This window comes from Lichenostomus cassidix, chromosome 4 (assembly GCF_008360975.1).
Source record: "Lichenostomus cassidix isolate B80296 chromosome 4, HeHo_3.0, whole genome shotgun sequence".
Classification (NCBI taxonomy): Eukaryota; Metazoa; Chordata; class Aves; order Passeriformes; family Meliphagidae; genus Lichenostomus; species Lichenostomus cassidix.
Window position 1 is genome coordinate 68,598,132 of NC_139484.1, and position 13,394 is coordinate 68,611,525.

A 13,394-nucleotide genomic window follows, 5' to 3' on the forward strand; every position below is an offset into this window, starting at 1 on the left:
GAATTAATATTATTTTTATTTTGAATAGGAGGGTCTGCATAAGAGTTCATGCAGTAGAACACACTTTTGAAGTCCATTTAACTTAACTTTCTTGAGCATTTGTAGGTAGACAAACAGGAATTAGTTGTGTAGTGTGGAGTGAGAGAATATGTGTGTAACAGAATCCTGTTAAAAATTTTGAGATTCTTCAAGAGAACTAGCATGAGACAACTTTTATACTTAGGAAGTTTTTTCTAATTTTAATCTAGGTTTTCGTAATATTCCAAGGTGAATTTTCAGCTGCAGTTAAGGCTTAGAAATCCTTTTTTCTGTTTTGAGGATGAGTTGTTAAATATAGGATTCTTTATTTAGACAGGTGCAGGAATGCTTCACATCTGAAATAACTGGTATGTTATCTTTTTCCTTATTTTCCTAAATGTATTTTATTTATAGTTAACTTCTGTAACTTATTTCTTTTAATGAGCTCATCCAAATGGCTTCCACCAATCCAAAATGATCAGCATTGGAAAACTTAATCTATCTTGAATTTCTTAAACTGCTATTTTCTCTGGCTGATGCTGCCTTCCTCCACAGACATTTCCCAGGCCAAAGGAGAGCCAGAGGATCACCTGGCAGGTGGCAAAGGGAATGGGATGCCTGGGTCAATACCTGCAAGCTCCCAGCCAGAGGTGGATGTCCCCCACAGTTGTCACATCACCCCAGATGTGTGTGCTGCTTCTCCTGTCCCAGTGACAAGCCCGGAGAGGATCATAGCCTTGCACCAAGAACTGAGACAAAACCATTGCAAAAATAATAGTCAGGTCAGTAAAAGTTTTCTCACTGTTTTTAGTTTCATAAAATCTCTTATTCTTGGCAGAAGATACAGATACTTGAATGATTCCTTCCAGAGATACACAGTTGATTGTTAGTTTAAACGAGCTGACAATACTAAGTGTTTAATGCTTTTCATTATGCATTTTCTTCCCCATTGTTTAAGAGTAGCTTGGGGCTTGTAAAAGTCATTAAAATATTTTGTTTTCATGATGGTGTACTCTGTGGTAAGATAATCTTTGGAAATCGTTGGATGTTTTAAAAAAAAGTAGTTATGTTGATCTTGTCCTACCTTTTTTCCCCTCCAATTCTTTTTTTTTTTTTTTAGTGATCCAATTATTCCTATGCCCTGAAGCTCTTTATAGTAATTTCCATTAACTGCAGGAATCCTGTTAAGAACAGAGCTGATCAATTGCAATTGCATTTGTGACAGTCTGCTGCTAAACTAAACACGCAAGAGATTTCAGCCTCTCTGAGACAACATAACCTCTCCATACTTATATGGAAACAAAATTCAAATATGCAATTACTGGAGCCAGTTAGGTAGAGTAGTTAAAAATATTACTCCACTGAATTTCCTTTATAATCTTGGATTAAAGCAAATTAAATGAAACAAGTAAAAGCATAGTTTTTGCTTTTGGCATTAATGAAAAGAAATATGCAAGTTACTGAGATTTCCTTTTAGTTAAGGAATTTGTTATGCAATGAAATGGTGACTCAGAATTCTGATAACATGTTACTTAGTCTAGGAGATATTTTTAACAGTTCAAATCGAGTTTCCTGGTCCTTTTCTCTTTCTCACCCTCACACATAAAAAAGACCAATGAAAATATGGCCATAAAAGAAAACTGTTATGAAGATCAGAATGCAAGTAGCTCTTTGATTGATCTGATCTTCATGAACTCAGAGATTATATTTTTTTATAAATCATATGAGCTTTAATTAAATCCCAGTGAAGGCAGGACACGAGCCTCTTGTACAATTATAAGGGAAGCTACAGCTGAAATCAGCCACAGTGCATAGAGCAGCCTGTTTCCATAAAAACACACTGGGACAGCCAAGGTTAAGGTTTCTGTTCTTTCCTCCTCAGATGGCTGCAGTTGTCCCCTCCAGCTCCAGTCCATGGGCTGGTCTCAGCCTGCCCCTGATGCACGGGGAAGGCCCTTGTCCTGAGCTGTCAGGGATGAAGGATGCTGCAGTGCCCCTGGAGCCTGGTGTGTCCTGGGCCACCGAGGGGAGGGACTGCTTGTCACAACGTGGTGATGTATTTTGGGGTCAAACAGGAAATCAGCATGCAGGTGCTATTCCCCAGGGAATGAAGCACAAAAATGCCATTATGAATAAGGCATGGCTCTCTAGAGAAAAAACAGATGGCTCTACCTCAGCTACCACAGCAGAAAGCTATTTGCCAGACGTGTTGTCAGCAAGTAATAAAGGTCGATATCCTATGGGGAGAAATCAGCTGCATGGGAAAGAATAAAACCTGCAGAAATAAAACAAGGTAAACAACTTAGCTATGTGATTTTTCCCATTGATACAAAAGTACTAATAATTTTTTTAACACAAAGGTGGTTTGCTAGTTAGCATGGCCTAGGAACTAGTTTGAGATGACTGGAACATTTACATGGAAAAGATCTGTGATACTTTTTATGACCAAAATTTCATAGAACATTTGAGATCACTGAAACACACGGATTTTTCTTTAGCCAGGCCATCTCCTCATTTTCGTTTCACCTTTTGTTGATGATTTGCTTTTCTTTTAACTGAGAATGTGAAACAATCTATTAAATCACTTTTGCTTTTATGTACAACCTATTTTTTCAGTGTGCAGTGGCAAGTTCTGAAAGAACATCTCCCTTGCATGACTGTTTCCTTTGGGACTTCAGGAAACATAGTGTCATGGACTTCCTAGAAATTAATTTTACAAAAATCAGAGGGTAATTTTGCTGTGTTTCTTTTGTCTTGGGATGCTCTTTCAAAATTTGTCCCTTTTTTTAAATAGGTCCAACTACAGCAGGATACTCAATATATTGCTGTAGGGGTTAGTATCTGTAAAATAGCATCCTTCAATTGTTGCTTTTAAGTAACAAATCACAGCTTAGCTTTAGTAATTTTCCTGGACATCTCCACAGCCACTTTGTTCAGAGGACTGAATGGGCATCATGGGTGCAGTAACATCTGAGTTCATGGGATGGATAACATGGATAATTCAGACTGCAACCTGTGCTGCCAAACCCCTGCCTCAGGGAGAAGTGGCTGCAGTGCTGGGTTGGGACAGTGCTTCCTTGCAGTGTGCCTCAGAAATAGTTGTGGTCTGGGCTGCAGGAGCCTTTGGTGGGTGCCAAAGGATGATAAAGATATATGAGTAACAGAAAACACCCGTTATTCATATATCTTTATCATCATTTTTAATCACTTTTATTAGAAAAGGGCATTCACACACAGTAATACATGGCACAGTTCTGCATTTTTCCTCTGCCTCCACTGATTACCCCATTTGGTTTATAGTATGTTACTACTTGTTTGATGCTGCTTTTCAGAAGCCAGAAATAAAATGACTGGTTTTGATGAAATATTAATGCAGACACTCACACTTTATTGTGGAAACCTGCCTTCAATTACTCAGGAAGGTAGCAGTGCAGTTGCTTACAGCAGTAACTGAATTGCTCTTCATCCAACATATCTTTAGAAAACACACACCAGATGCCAAGGGAAACAGTCCCTGGAAGCAATGTTGTTGAGTGCTGCCTGAGCAGGAGGCACCAGTGAGATTCCAAGATGTGGGCTTTTGCTTTTATGTGTCTTTCTCTTCTTCCTGAAGCCTGGCCAGAACTTCTGAAGACAGATACACCTGCTCTCCAGCCGCCAGCTGCCTTGTCAAGCATTAAGATATTTTCATGTGCAAAACCACTTGTGAATACTTAAACATGTAACTTTTACATTGATAAAATGATGCTTTAAAAATTAGCCTTCGTGAGAACTTCTTGGAGCTTTATCTTGCTGACAGTAAAATACAGGGCCTGGTAGTTCAGTCTGAGGTCAGATCACAATGCATGAAGTGTGCTAATAATAAGGACATTAATAACAATACCCTGTGATAATACAATAATAAGTCTATGTTATCCTAGTGAAGCTATCTACTTTGTGTTTGGGGCTATAGTAACTTCCCATGAAATTAAGCCTTTGTCAGTCCAGTCCCTTTCTATCACAGATAAGTGTGGTTTATTTTAAGTGTTCAGGCTACATTTTAAGCTAATTAGGTTATTTGGCCCCATTCTTCCTCCTGCTGGAACTAATAATTTCCTGCACAAGAGCTGCAGACACAGAGTTATAGATGGAAGAACAGACATTTGCAAGGATATTACCTCCACTGAAGCACTATAATTCAAAATGGACTCAAGCAATTCATCCAGCAAATGGATTCTGTGCTGGCACTTAGTACCTTTGCTTCAAAGTCACAGATTTCAGTTAAAATCCTGTAGCCTCTTGAGGTTTTAATTTTTTAAGGCATCCACTGTTACTACTACAAAGCATTGTTCAAAGATGTGCAGATACCACAGTTACATTTTGGCCAGCTGTTTCAGCTGCTCTTTGTTTTTCTTAACTAAAAATATGAATTTGGACACTACAGTGGAGGAATGGCAATAAATTAGCAGAAATCAGTTTGGGGAGCTGCATGCAGCAGCACTGGAAAAGGTGAGTCAGCTAAAGGTTGTCTCTTTTAAACCTCTGTCCTGCTCCTTTTTTCACACCACTGAATGGACAAATGAGAAGTGATAGTTAGATCATACCAAATAATTATGCACTAATTGATCTACAAGAAGATGAGATGATACATTGCACCATCAAACAAAGCCCTTCCAGTACTTTATGCATGGTCATTTATAGGAACCTGACCCAAAATGTACAGTGTTGGACCAGATGGTTCCTGTACTGGTGTCCTGCTGAGCTGAGGTCCTTTGGGAGTCTGAGCTTGCTCAGTGAGTCATACAGGATAATGAAGTTTGGCCCTTATTCTGTAAATTATCTGTTGGGGTTTTTTTAAATTGAGGGTGATCAGTAGCAATGTGCTTGCAGAGCACATCTGAATTGGCTTCTGTTGAATCACCTGTGGTCTGCTGTTTGCCATCCATGGACTGCATGAGTCAAATGGCATTATCTGTGCTTGTCTGGATGATGAGGGTACTTGGGAGGAAGCTGGATGACAGGATGCTTCCTACTGACAGATGCTCGCTGAGCCTGCTCCCCAGTCAGACTGTTCCACTTCCAAAGCTTGAAACAGCACAGGAAACTATTTTCTAGGATCAATACTTAGTATCAAATGAGTATTTATTAACGTATTTAGACAATATTTGCCCAGTTCTTTTTTCTAGACTTGAGGTACCTAATACTGAAATCAAAATATCTCTTTTTTAACAGCAAAGCTATATATTTTGTCTCTAGTTTTAACAGAAGTATTACTTCAAAATAGAATTATATGGAAGGTATAACCTGAAATAGTGCATAGTGCTTTCTAAAGGCTGTGTGGAAGATAAACTTAAAAAGGAAACTCGCAGTGTACCTTAGACTACAAATGCACTGTAGAGTAATCTGTACCCACTATGGGGGAGGAATTGGAATCTGAGAATCAAAAACCCCTGGAAAGAATAGTCTTTCTCCTGTGAAAGGTGAAAAAAAATCCATCACTTTCTTCCAACACTGAACAAGCATTTTCCTGAAATTAAATAAAACTAATAATTCTCCTGCAGTTTTGCTTTACCTATTTTTTCTCTTCACTGGTAGGAGAGGTCATAAACAGGGAATGTAATGCCAGTTTTTATGTTCAAATGAAAAGAAACAGAACACCTATAATGACAAATCATGCATATTTTAAAAGAGTTCTCTTTAGTCAGTGCAATTCCTGCACTAGCCTACTTCTATTTCTCTTATTTTTCAGGAAAATAGCATTCATAATATTTTTAAAAAATCATAAAAGTTGCCCTGTATTTTGTCTACACTCAGCTGTGCATGCAGTCTCACTTAGCTAGAAAGGATTCATCATGCAAGTTAAAAAGGTAAAGTTGCCCACTACATCTTAGGAATGTCTACAACAGAAATGGTTTGATCAGAATCAGTAGAAGGAACATGTTCTATTTTCCTTTTTGAGAACTGATATACTGGAGGAGGCTGGGAAGGCACAGGAAAATAGGAAAGATCAAAACTCGGTGTCTTTCAAGTAAAAGACACCAGGATACTCTAGGTTCTGTATATTAACCATTTGTAGAAAATGCAGAAGGGTTGCTCCTGAAGCCTGTCACTCCCCAGGTGTTGCTTGCCTTGTGTGATGAAAATCATTCATGCCCATAGGAAATTTGGAGATTGGGTCTTATGTTCAGTCTGTGGTCACTCAGTTTCATGCTCAAGAGTGGTATTTGTAGGAGTCAGAACAAAAACAAGTTGGCCATGATTAAATTTTCTCTAGTCCCTAAGAATCCTTGTTTGTATTTTTTTTTTGAGTAGCAATTGTAAAAGCACTATCTAATACCTTCTTAGTAACAGCCTTTTCATTGAGCCCGTAAGCTGATGGATATTAAAGCCCCTAATTAAAACCAGATAATGCATGAAAGATTTCTGCAGTGCAAACCTTTCTCTTAAGGCCTGATTAAACAAAAAAACCTCATACATCTGTTTGCACAAATGTATTCTCATCAGGTCAGGCACTTGGTAGCTTTGAGTAGCATCCATCCTTCTCATGATAGCTTGTTCTTGGGAATTAGGAAAACAACAAAGACTAGGACAGAAAATTGAATATTTCAGACACAATGGCCTATTACATCTAGCTAGGAATATAGTCTTTCTGCAGTCTGTGGGTCTGATCATCCTATCAGTCAGGATAACGGGGAACCATAGAATAATGTGTTCATTTACATATAAATATGTATAAAATATTGATGTGCATATATATACACCTATATATATGTATAATTGCATGCAGTTTGGCATAAATAAATACGGTTTAAAATAATGAGGAGAAGTGATTTTCTGCAGGTCATTTTTTTTTTCTTTTTGTTTTCCTCTCTCTCAGGATTAGCAAATACAAGTAATGACAAGAGAAGAGACTGATTTCTTGTTGTTTCTTTTGCTGCTGAAAGAGTGGAAGAAAAAAGATCAGTGGTTGTATAAAATATTTTTTGACAATTTTGTCTTGCTTTTATATGCATAAACCATTGAACCTTTACTGAGTAAGAGGCATCACCAGGGAAAGTGTCAAGCCTCCACAGTGGGAGCCATACTGACTTGCACCCTTGTTAAAGGTCTCTTGAGCTGTGGCCACTGTCCTATTTCATGTAAGGTAAACTATCTGCCTTTGGAAATCTTCATGTAGTGTGGCAAGTTCTTGAGAGAAGAAGCTATGACTTGTGAAGTAAGCAGCTCTTCAAACAAAGAGAGAAAAAAGAAAATGAAAGGAAAAAGAGCTAGAGGATCCTGTTACAGATGGTGGGTCAGGTTCAGTAGGGTGCAAGAGCAGCTCAGTTTCAGGCTGGTGATCCAGAGCAGCTGTGAGCCTGGCTTCCCAGGCACTGACACTGTGTTCAAGGTATACATGAACCAGGTCAAATATCCAAGGATGGAGAGAGAATTCTTTTTTTCATGGGTTACTGAAATTATTTAATCAGTGATTACTCAGAAATTAAGATGTTACCTGTTCTGCCTAGTCACTGTGTTTTTGATTATGGTGTGAGAACATGGAGCAAAGGGGAGTTTCAGTAAAGGATTGTTGGGAGTTCGTTTGGGTTGGACTTCTATTAGTTGTATTCAGACAATTTGGAAGCTTTGGAGTGGCTTCTCAGCATATGGCTGGCTGGCAAAGCCTCCTTTAAGGGGGAAGCACCTGGAGCACGTTTCTGACTTCTGTAATGTGGCTCCAAGGCTGAAAATTGTGAGTGATTCTTTCTCGCCCTCACTGAAAACTGCAGCTAAAAAGGGAGGACGTGGCTGCCCCTTGCCCCCACCATCTGCTGAGTGCTGCCTCCCTGTTTTCCCATCTGTGGGCTGGGGACTCTGTCTCTCAGCAGCCACATCTCTATTTCCAGCTGGCTGTGGAGAGTCCCTTCTGGCACAAGGGGTTTAAAATGTAGGGGTGAGGCTGCCTAGCTGGAGGGTACAGATGATTTGTGACTATTTGCACAGAGAGCTTCGATTGGGGACACAAGGCTGTTCTTGTCTCTCAGAGGAGCTGATTTGTAGGAGAAAGTGCACTCTGTAATGTACCTGCTGTGTGGAGAGCGAGGGACTGGGCTTTGCTCATCCCTGCTACTCTTACAATTTTATGTGCCTTTTCTGTGCTGGTATGACCAACCAGTATGATGTGGCTGCTGAATTAACAGTTAATTAGAGAACTTTTGTGGTTGGTGGATCTTTTGCAAACAACTGTTTATGAATGAGCAGACTGGCACATTTGAAGTACCTGAGCTTGGCACAAATAAATAACAAATCTACTTTATATGGCTCCTGTATGATCCGGATGCCTCATCATTCTGCAAGGCAGAAGTATCCTGTCTGTATGCTATTGCTGGTGAGCACAACCAGAAACCATTTCTGTCACAATGAACCTGTGAAAGAGTAGATGACCACAGAAGGAGCTGTGCACTAATTCTGGAGAATTAGTGGGGGTGGCAGGTGGCTGGCCCTGGGTGAGTGTTGGAGAGCATGTTGGAGGCAGTGACCCCTTCAGGGTTTTGAAACCTAAGAAATGAAGCTGCAGCTGGTGTGGACAAGAATCCCAGTCTGTTACATGGACTGAATCAGGTTCAGAACAGAAAGTACTTTGTGTGATGATGCTTAGGAGAGCCAGAAAAACATACAATTTGTTAACAAATAATGTGGATGTCATTGTGTGAGTCTACTATAGACTGCCTAGCCAAGCTGTTGATGCTGATGAATTGTTCTTTGAGGAACTAAGAGACTCCTGTAAATCATAAGAAAGCTGACTAAGAAAGATGCCCTCCTTGATTTGCTGCTTGTTAACATAGAGGATCTTGAGCAAAGTGGAGGTTGGTGGCTGTCCTGGCCACGTGAAGCAATTGAGTTTAAAATCTCTGGTTTTAAACAGGAGGAAAAGTGCTAGCAAAACTTCAGCCCTGGATATGAGGAGAACAGGCTTCAGACTGCTCAGGGAACTAGTGAGTGAGGTCCCCTGGGAAAAAGCTTTTGCAGGTGCTGGGGTCCATCTCTGCTGGTCAGTTTTTAAGCACCACCTCCTAAGGGCACAGGAGCAGGCAATTCCTAAATGTCTCAAGTCAAGCAGACAAGGCAGAAGGCTGGCTTTGCTGAGCAGGGGTTTTCCTTTGGAGATAAGGCAGAAAAGGAGGGTGTATGAGCAGTGAAAGCAAGATCAGGTGACATCCTGTGGGGCAGATTTGGGCACCACAATATAAAAAAAACATATAAAATTATTAGAGAGTGTCCAAAGGAGGGCTGAAAGATTGTGAAGGGCCTTGAGGGGGAAACTGTGAGGAGCAGCCTAGGTCACTTGGTCTGTTCAGCCAGGAGGAGACTGAGGGGAGATCTCATTCAAGTTACATCTTCCTTGGGAGGGGAAGAGGAGTGGCAGCCACTGATCTCTGCTCTGTGGTGACCAGCTACAGGGCTCGATGGAATGGCCTGAATTTGTGTCAGGGAGGTTTAGGTTGGATATTAGAGAAAGGTTCTTCACCCAGAGGGTGTTTGGGCACTGGAACAGCTCCCCAGGGCAGTGGTCACAACTCCAAGCCTGGCAGAGTTCAAGAAGCATTTGGACAATGCTCTGAGGCATGTGGTGTGATTCTTGGAACTATCCTGTGCAGGGCCAGGAGTTGGACATTTATGGTCCTGCTGGGTCCCTCCCCACTCATAATATTGTGTAATGCTGTGATTCTATTATATCTGACATCTGTATCTTTCCCAGAGCAGCACATTCCTGTTGTCCCCCTTAGAGATGACTCTGAGAGTGCCATTTGCACTAACTTTTTCATGTGGACAGACAATTGATTCAACATTCCCTGGTTCTTCTCTGGTGACATGACATCTTTATTAGGCTACAGAATTAAGTTCTTTATTGCTTACAGCTCAGCCAAAACTGCAGACCTTCAAGCAGTGATTGTCAGGTGTTTTTCTCCCTGGCAGGGAGTTGGTTACCATGTGTTTAGGAATTAAGCTTAAGTCATGCTCCGAGGACTGGGATTCCTTGGAATGTGTGTAAATCTGAGTTAGTCTCCTATGGTTCCTGCAGTCATGGTGAGAAGTCATTGCTTGATTTACAGGACAGGAGTAATCTCATAATGTAGGTCTAAAATAGGCAAGATGATCTGCCTTTTCAACTCACTGACTATAAAGATGAGTGGAATGGAACTACCTCAGATGTCAGGTCTACACTGCAGGAAAAAGGGAAGGTGATCCCTGCACAAAGTACTTTAGTGGTGAAGTGACCAAGGTCATGTGGGGCTTGGCTGTGGTGACCTGGTGGTGCTTAGCAGGACAAACACTTGCAGTCTTTCTCCTGTGTCCTAGGTGACTGCTCTGAACACCAGAGAGGTCTTCATAGAAGAGAACATTGACATTAATACTTGGAAACCTCTCTTTTGTGTTGTTCTGTTGTTTTTTTTCTCTTTTAATATTCTGCCTGAGGACTTTTCCTTTGTACTTACAGCTTGGATTAACTGTATGGTTTTGTCTTAATTTACTGTCACAAACTCTGTATGCAGTATAAGATATTTAGGTACCAGTTTATAAGTGGATTAAACAGGAAATAAAATGTGCATGCAGATCTGCAGCCTTGTTGACCTGACAGATTCTCCCAAGGCCCCAGGAGATCAGGGGCAGCATTCATCAAGCAAGGCATTGAACATATGCCAGGTGTAGTGCTGATACTCGGGAGCTTTTGCATAATAATAAGCCAGATCCATTGTTCTTTATTTGTGAACTGTGCACTCCACTTTTGTGTGTTTCCTCTTGAATAGTGTAAAAGAGGACAGTGCAGAACAGAGGGCAGCAGCTTATAAAATAGTGTATTCAAACACGTGGATTCAGCCTGAGCTGTGGAGGGTTTTCTGCAGTGGATTAGTGGCTGCAGCACTGTAATTCTCCTGGGAAATCACCTAAGCACATGTGTTTCCTTTAGAGGCCTTCTGACCTCTTTTGTGTTCTTCTTCTTAATTTCTGTGTCCTAAGTAAGGTGATATTAAAACAATTCCTTGTTGGTATGCTTCCTTGGGAGCTTTGCAGAGTGTGCAGGAGGGAAGTGTTTTCTGCTGTTGCTAAATTAAAAGCAATTGCTCAGAGTCCTGCAAGTCTACTGAAGATGACATGTCAGCTAAGAATGAGTGCTGCTCTTTGCACTGGCAAACTGGGTACTGGGGAAAGAATAATGTGATTGTCAAGACACATCTTTCAGTTTAATAAACCATTCTGAGAAGAAGGTTTTGCCTCAGCTTAGTCGTGGTCCTTAGGGAAAAAAAAATCTAAACTTTAGCATGAAAACCAACACTCCTTGTCTGTTTTGAAATAAACATACTGTCTTCTGCAGTACTACAGTAGTACACTGTCAATTTTATAGACAAATAGGATATGAACAAGACAATTGCCTTAGCAATATTATTAAGAGTAATAACTTCTGTCGTGGATAAATCTAACCCTTTTAAAATGTAAAAACATTTGTATTTTATTATTCTAGCCTAGCTTTTCCCTTAGAAGACATTGTCCTGTCTGTAAGTTTTATTAGAAATCTCATGATATATGACTTATTATGAATTACTGCTTTTGAGCTCTCAGCTGAGCAGAGGTTGTAGCAATACACTGTTTTGTGTGTCTTAACTGCATACTCTGGAAGCTTTATATTGGGGACTTCTTCCTGCTCCAGAATGACTGTTTTGGGACTAATTACCAAGTCACAGTGTTGTACAAAATATCTGAATCTGCTTGTTGAAGTCCTCCTTGATTATCAGTGCTCATGGAGCTGTGGGATCCTTTGTATTTTTGGATTGCTGCACCTGAACCCAGTGTTATCTGTTAGTGATCACACCATTAAAAAATCGATTTCTAATTTATTGCCTAATTTATAGTCCCACTTGATAGAGCTATGACACAGCTGAACTCGTGTTCAATGATTAATGTGAAATAAAAGGTAGTGTTACATGGCCCAGTTAGATTAGATGCTCTTGATCTAATCCTGTCAGTCAGCCACAGCTGTTAAACATTTTATGTCCTCACATAAAACTGCACTTGTGCTGCTCTAGGTTTTCAGGCTAAAAGAAGATCATAGTATAATTAAAGAGCCAGAGTTTATATAAGAGAATAGGATAGTTATCCATATATATAATCAGTAATTTATAGGAGGATATGCTTAAACAAATGTGATTTTTATCACATGAAATATTACAGAGATTTTTCAAAGTCGTAAGAAAGAATTAGGAGTTCAGATTTCATTGCCTTTCTTTTAGGTAGCAACGCCTCTTATGTCTTTGAAAATGTCCCCTAAATTGTTGGATTTGATTATATATGCCCTACATATCCACTGAGGGCCAAAAATGAGGATTCTTTGTGACTTTTAAATTTGGGTTTTATTCAATGCAATTATACAGTTGGAGTATTTATCCATTGGCTGGTATAAATAAAAGTAGCTAAAGAACCTCAATGTTGTTTCACTGGGACTTGGTAACATTTCCCTTTGTAAAACCTGGCAAGTGACAGGGCTGCTGAGGGGCATTTCATCACCCTGGGCATCAGCAAGTGGCTGCAGATCTGACTGCTGCAAGGACAGTCAGGGCTTAATGGGAATTAACAGATTCCACAGATCTTAAATGAATGTTCTCATTAGGAAGGACACTTTTCTTCTCACCCTTTTTGTGTGTCAAGATCGATATCTCATCAGGGAAGCCTTCCATACAGAATATTTTGAACAAATATATAATAAATAATATTCTTTTTACCATATTTGGGCTCTAGCAAAAATAATTTTCCTGGTATAATGAGTGATAAGTAGAACAAAGATCATTTGGGAATAAAATGTAGCTGTTTGATCCATTTGATAATTTCCATCTGGATGGCATTTGCTTCCCTCCCTAAAAGGGAACAGGAGCTGTCTATTTCTAGGCAATCTGTTGAGTTTCTTTTACAAAAAAGGACAGTTTATAGCTTTTCCTTCCATATGGACATACATTGTTACATTTACAAACATGGTGTTCATCTTTCATTTATTTTAGATCCTCTAAGTCTTAATTCCTGGGTGGGTGGGGATGTGGGTTGAATATTTTCTTTTTTTTTTTTTTCTTTCCCAGAAATCAGTAAGAGAGGGGAAAGGCTCCCATTATTCTGTATGGATAGGTACTAGTGAAGTTACTAAACCAAAAGAAACCTTGCTTGTCAGAGCAGAAAGCAAGTAAGCTGTAATGAGACCAGAATTATCCTTGTTCCTCTGGGCCTGACCGTGCTGGAGGAGTGGAAGTCTACAAGCGTGACTCCAGGCTATTGTGGGATACAAATCATGCAAGCTCTGCTGTAAATTAGGGAAGTTCTACCTCAGGATTCTCCCTCTACAACAGTGAAGCATTCTAAACATTATAAGGGTC

The 13,394-nt window shown here is 40.0% G+C and overlaps 1 protein-coding gene across 1 annotated transcript in view; it reads left to right on the top strand.

The window, feature by feature from the left end:
- The window catches only part of C4H4orf50 (chromosome 4 C4orf50 homolog), an 84,516-nt gene that overhangs the window by 32,283 nt on the left and 38,839 nt on the right, over window positions 1-13,394 (top strand). Inside the window, exons 13-14 of the mRNA XM_085059774.1 lie at window positions 554-800; window positions 1,901-2,311. Of these exons, the coding sequence (XP_084915900.1) occupies window positions 554-800; window positions 1,901-2,290 (637 nt within the window). The 3' untranslated portion in view covers window positions 2,291-2,311. The remainder of the gene's footprint in view (window positions 1-553; window positions 801-1,900; window positions 2,312-13,394) is intronic.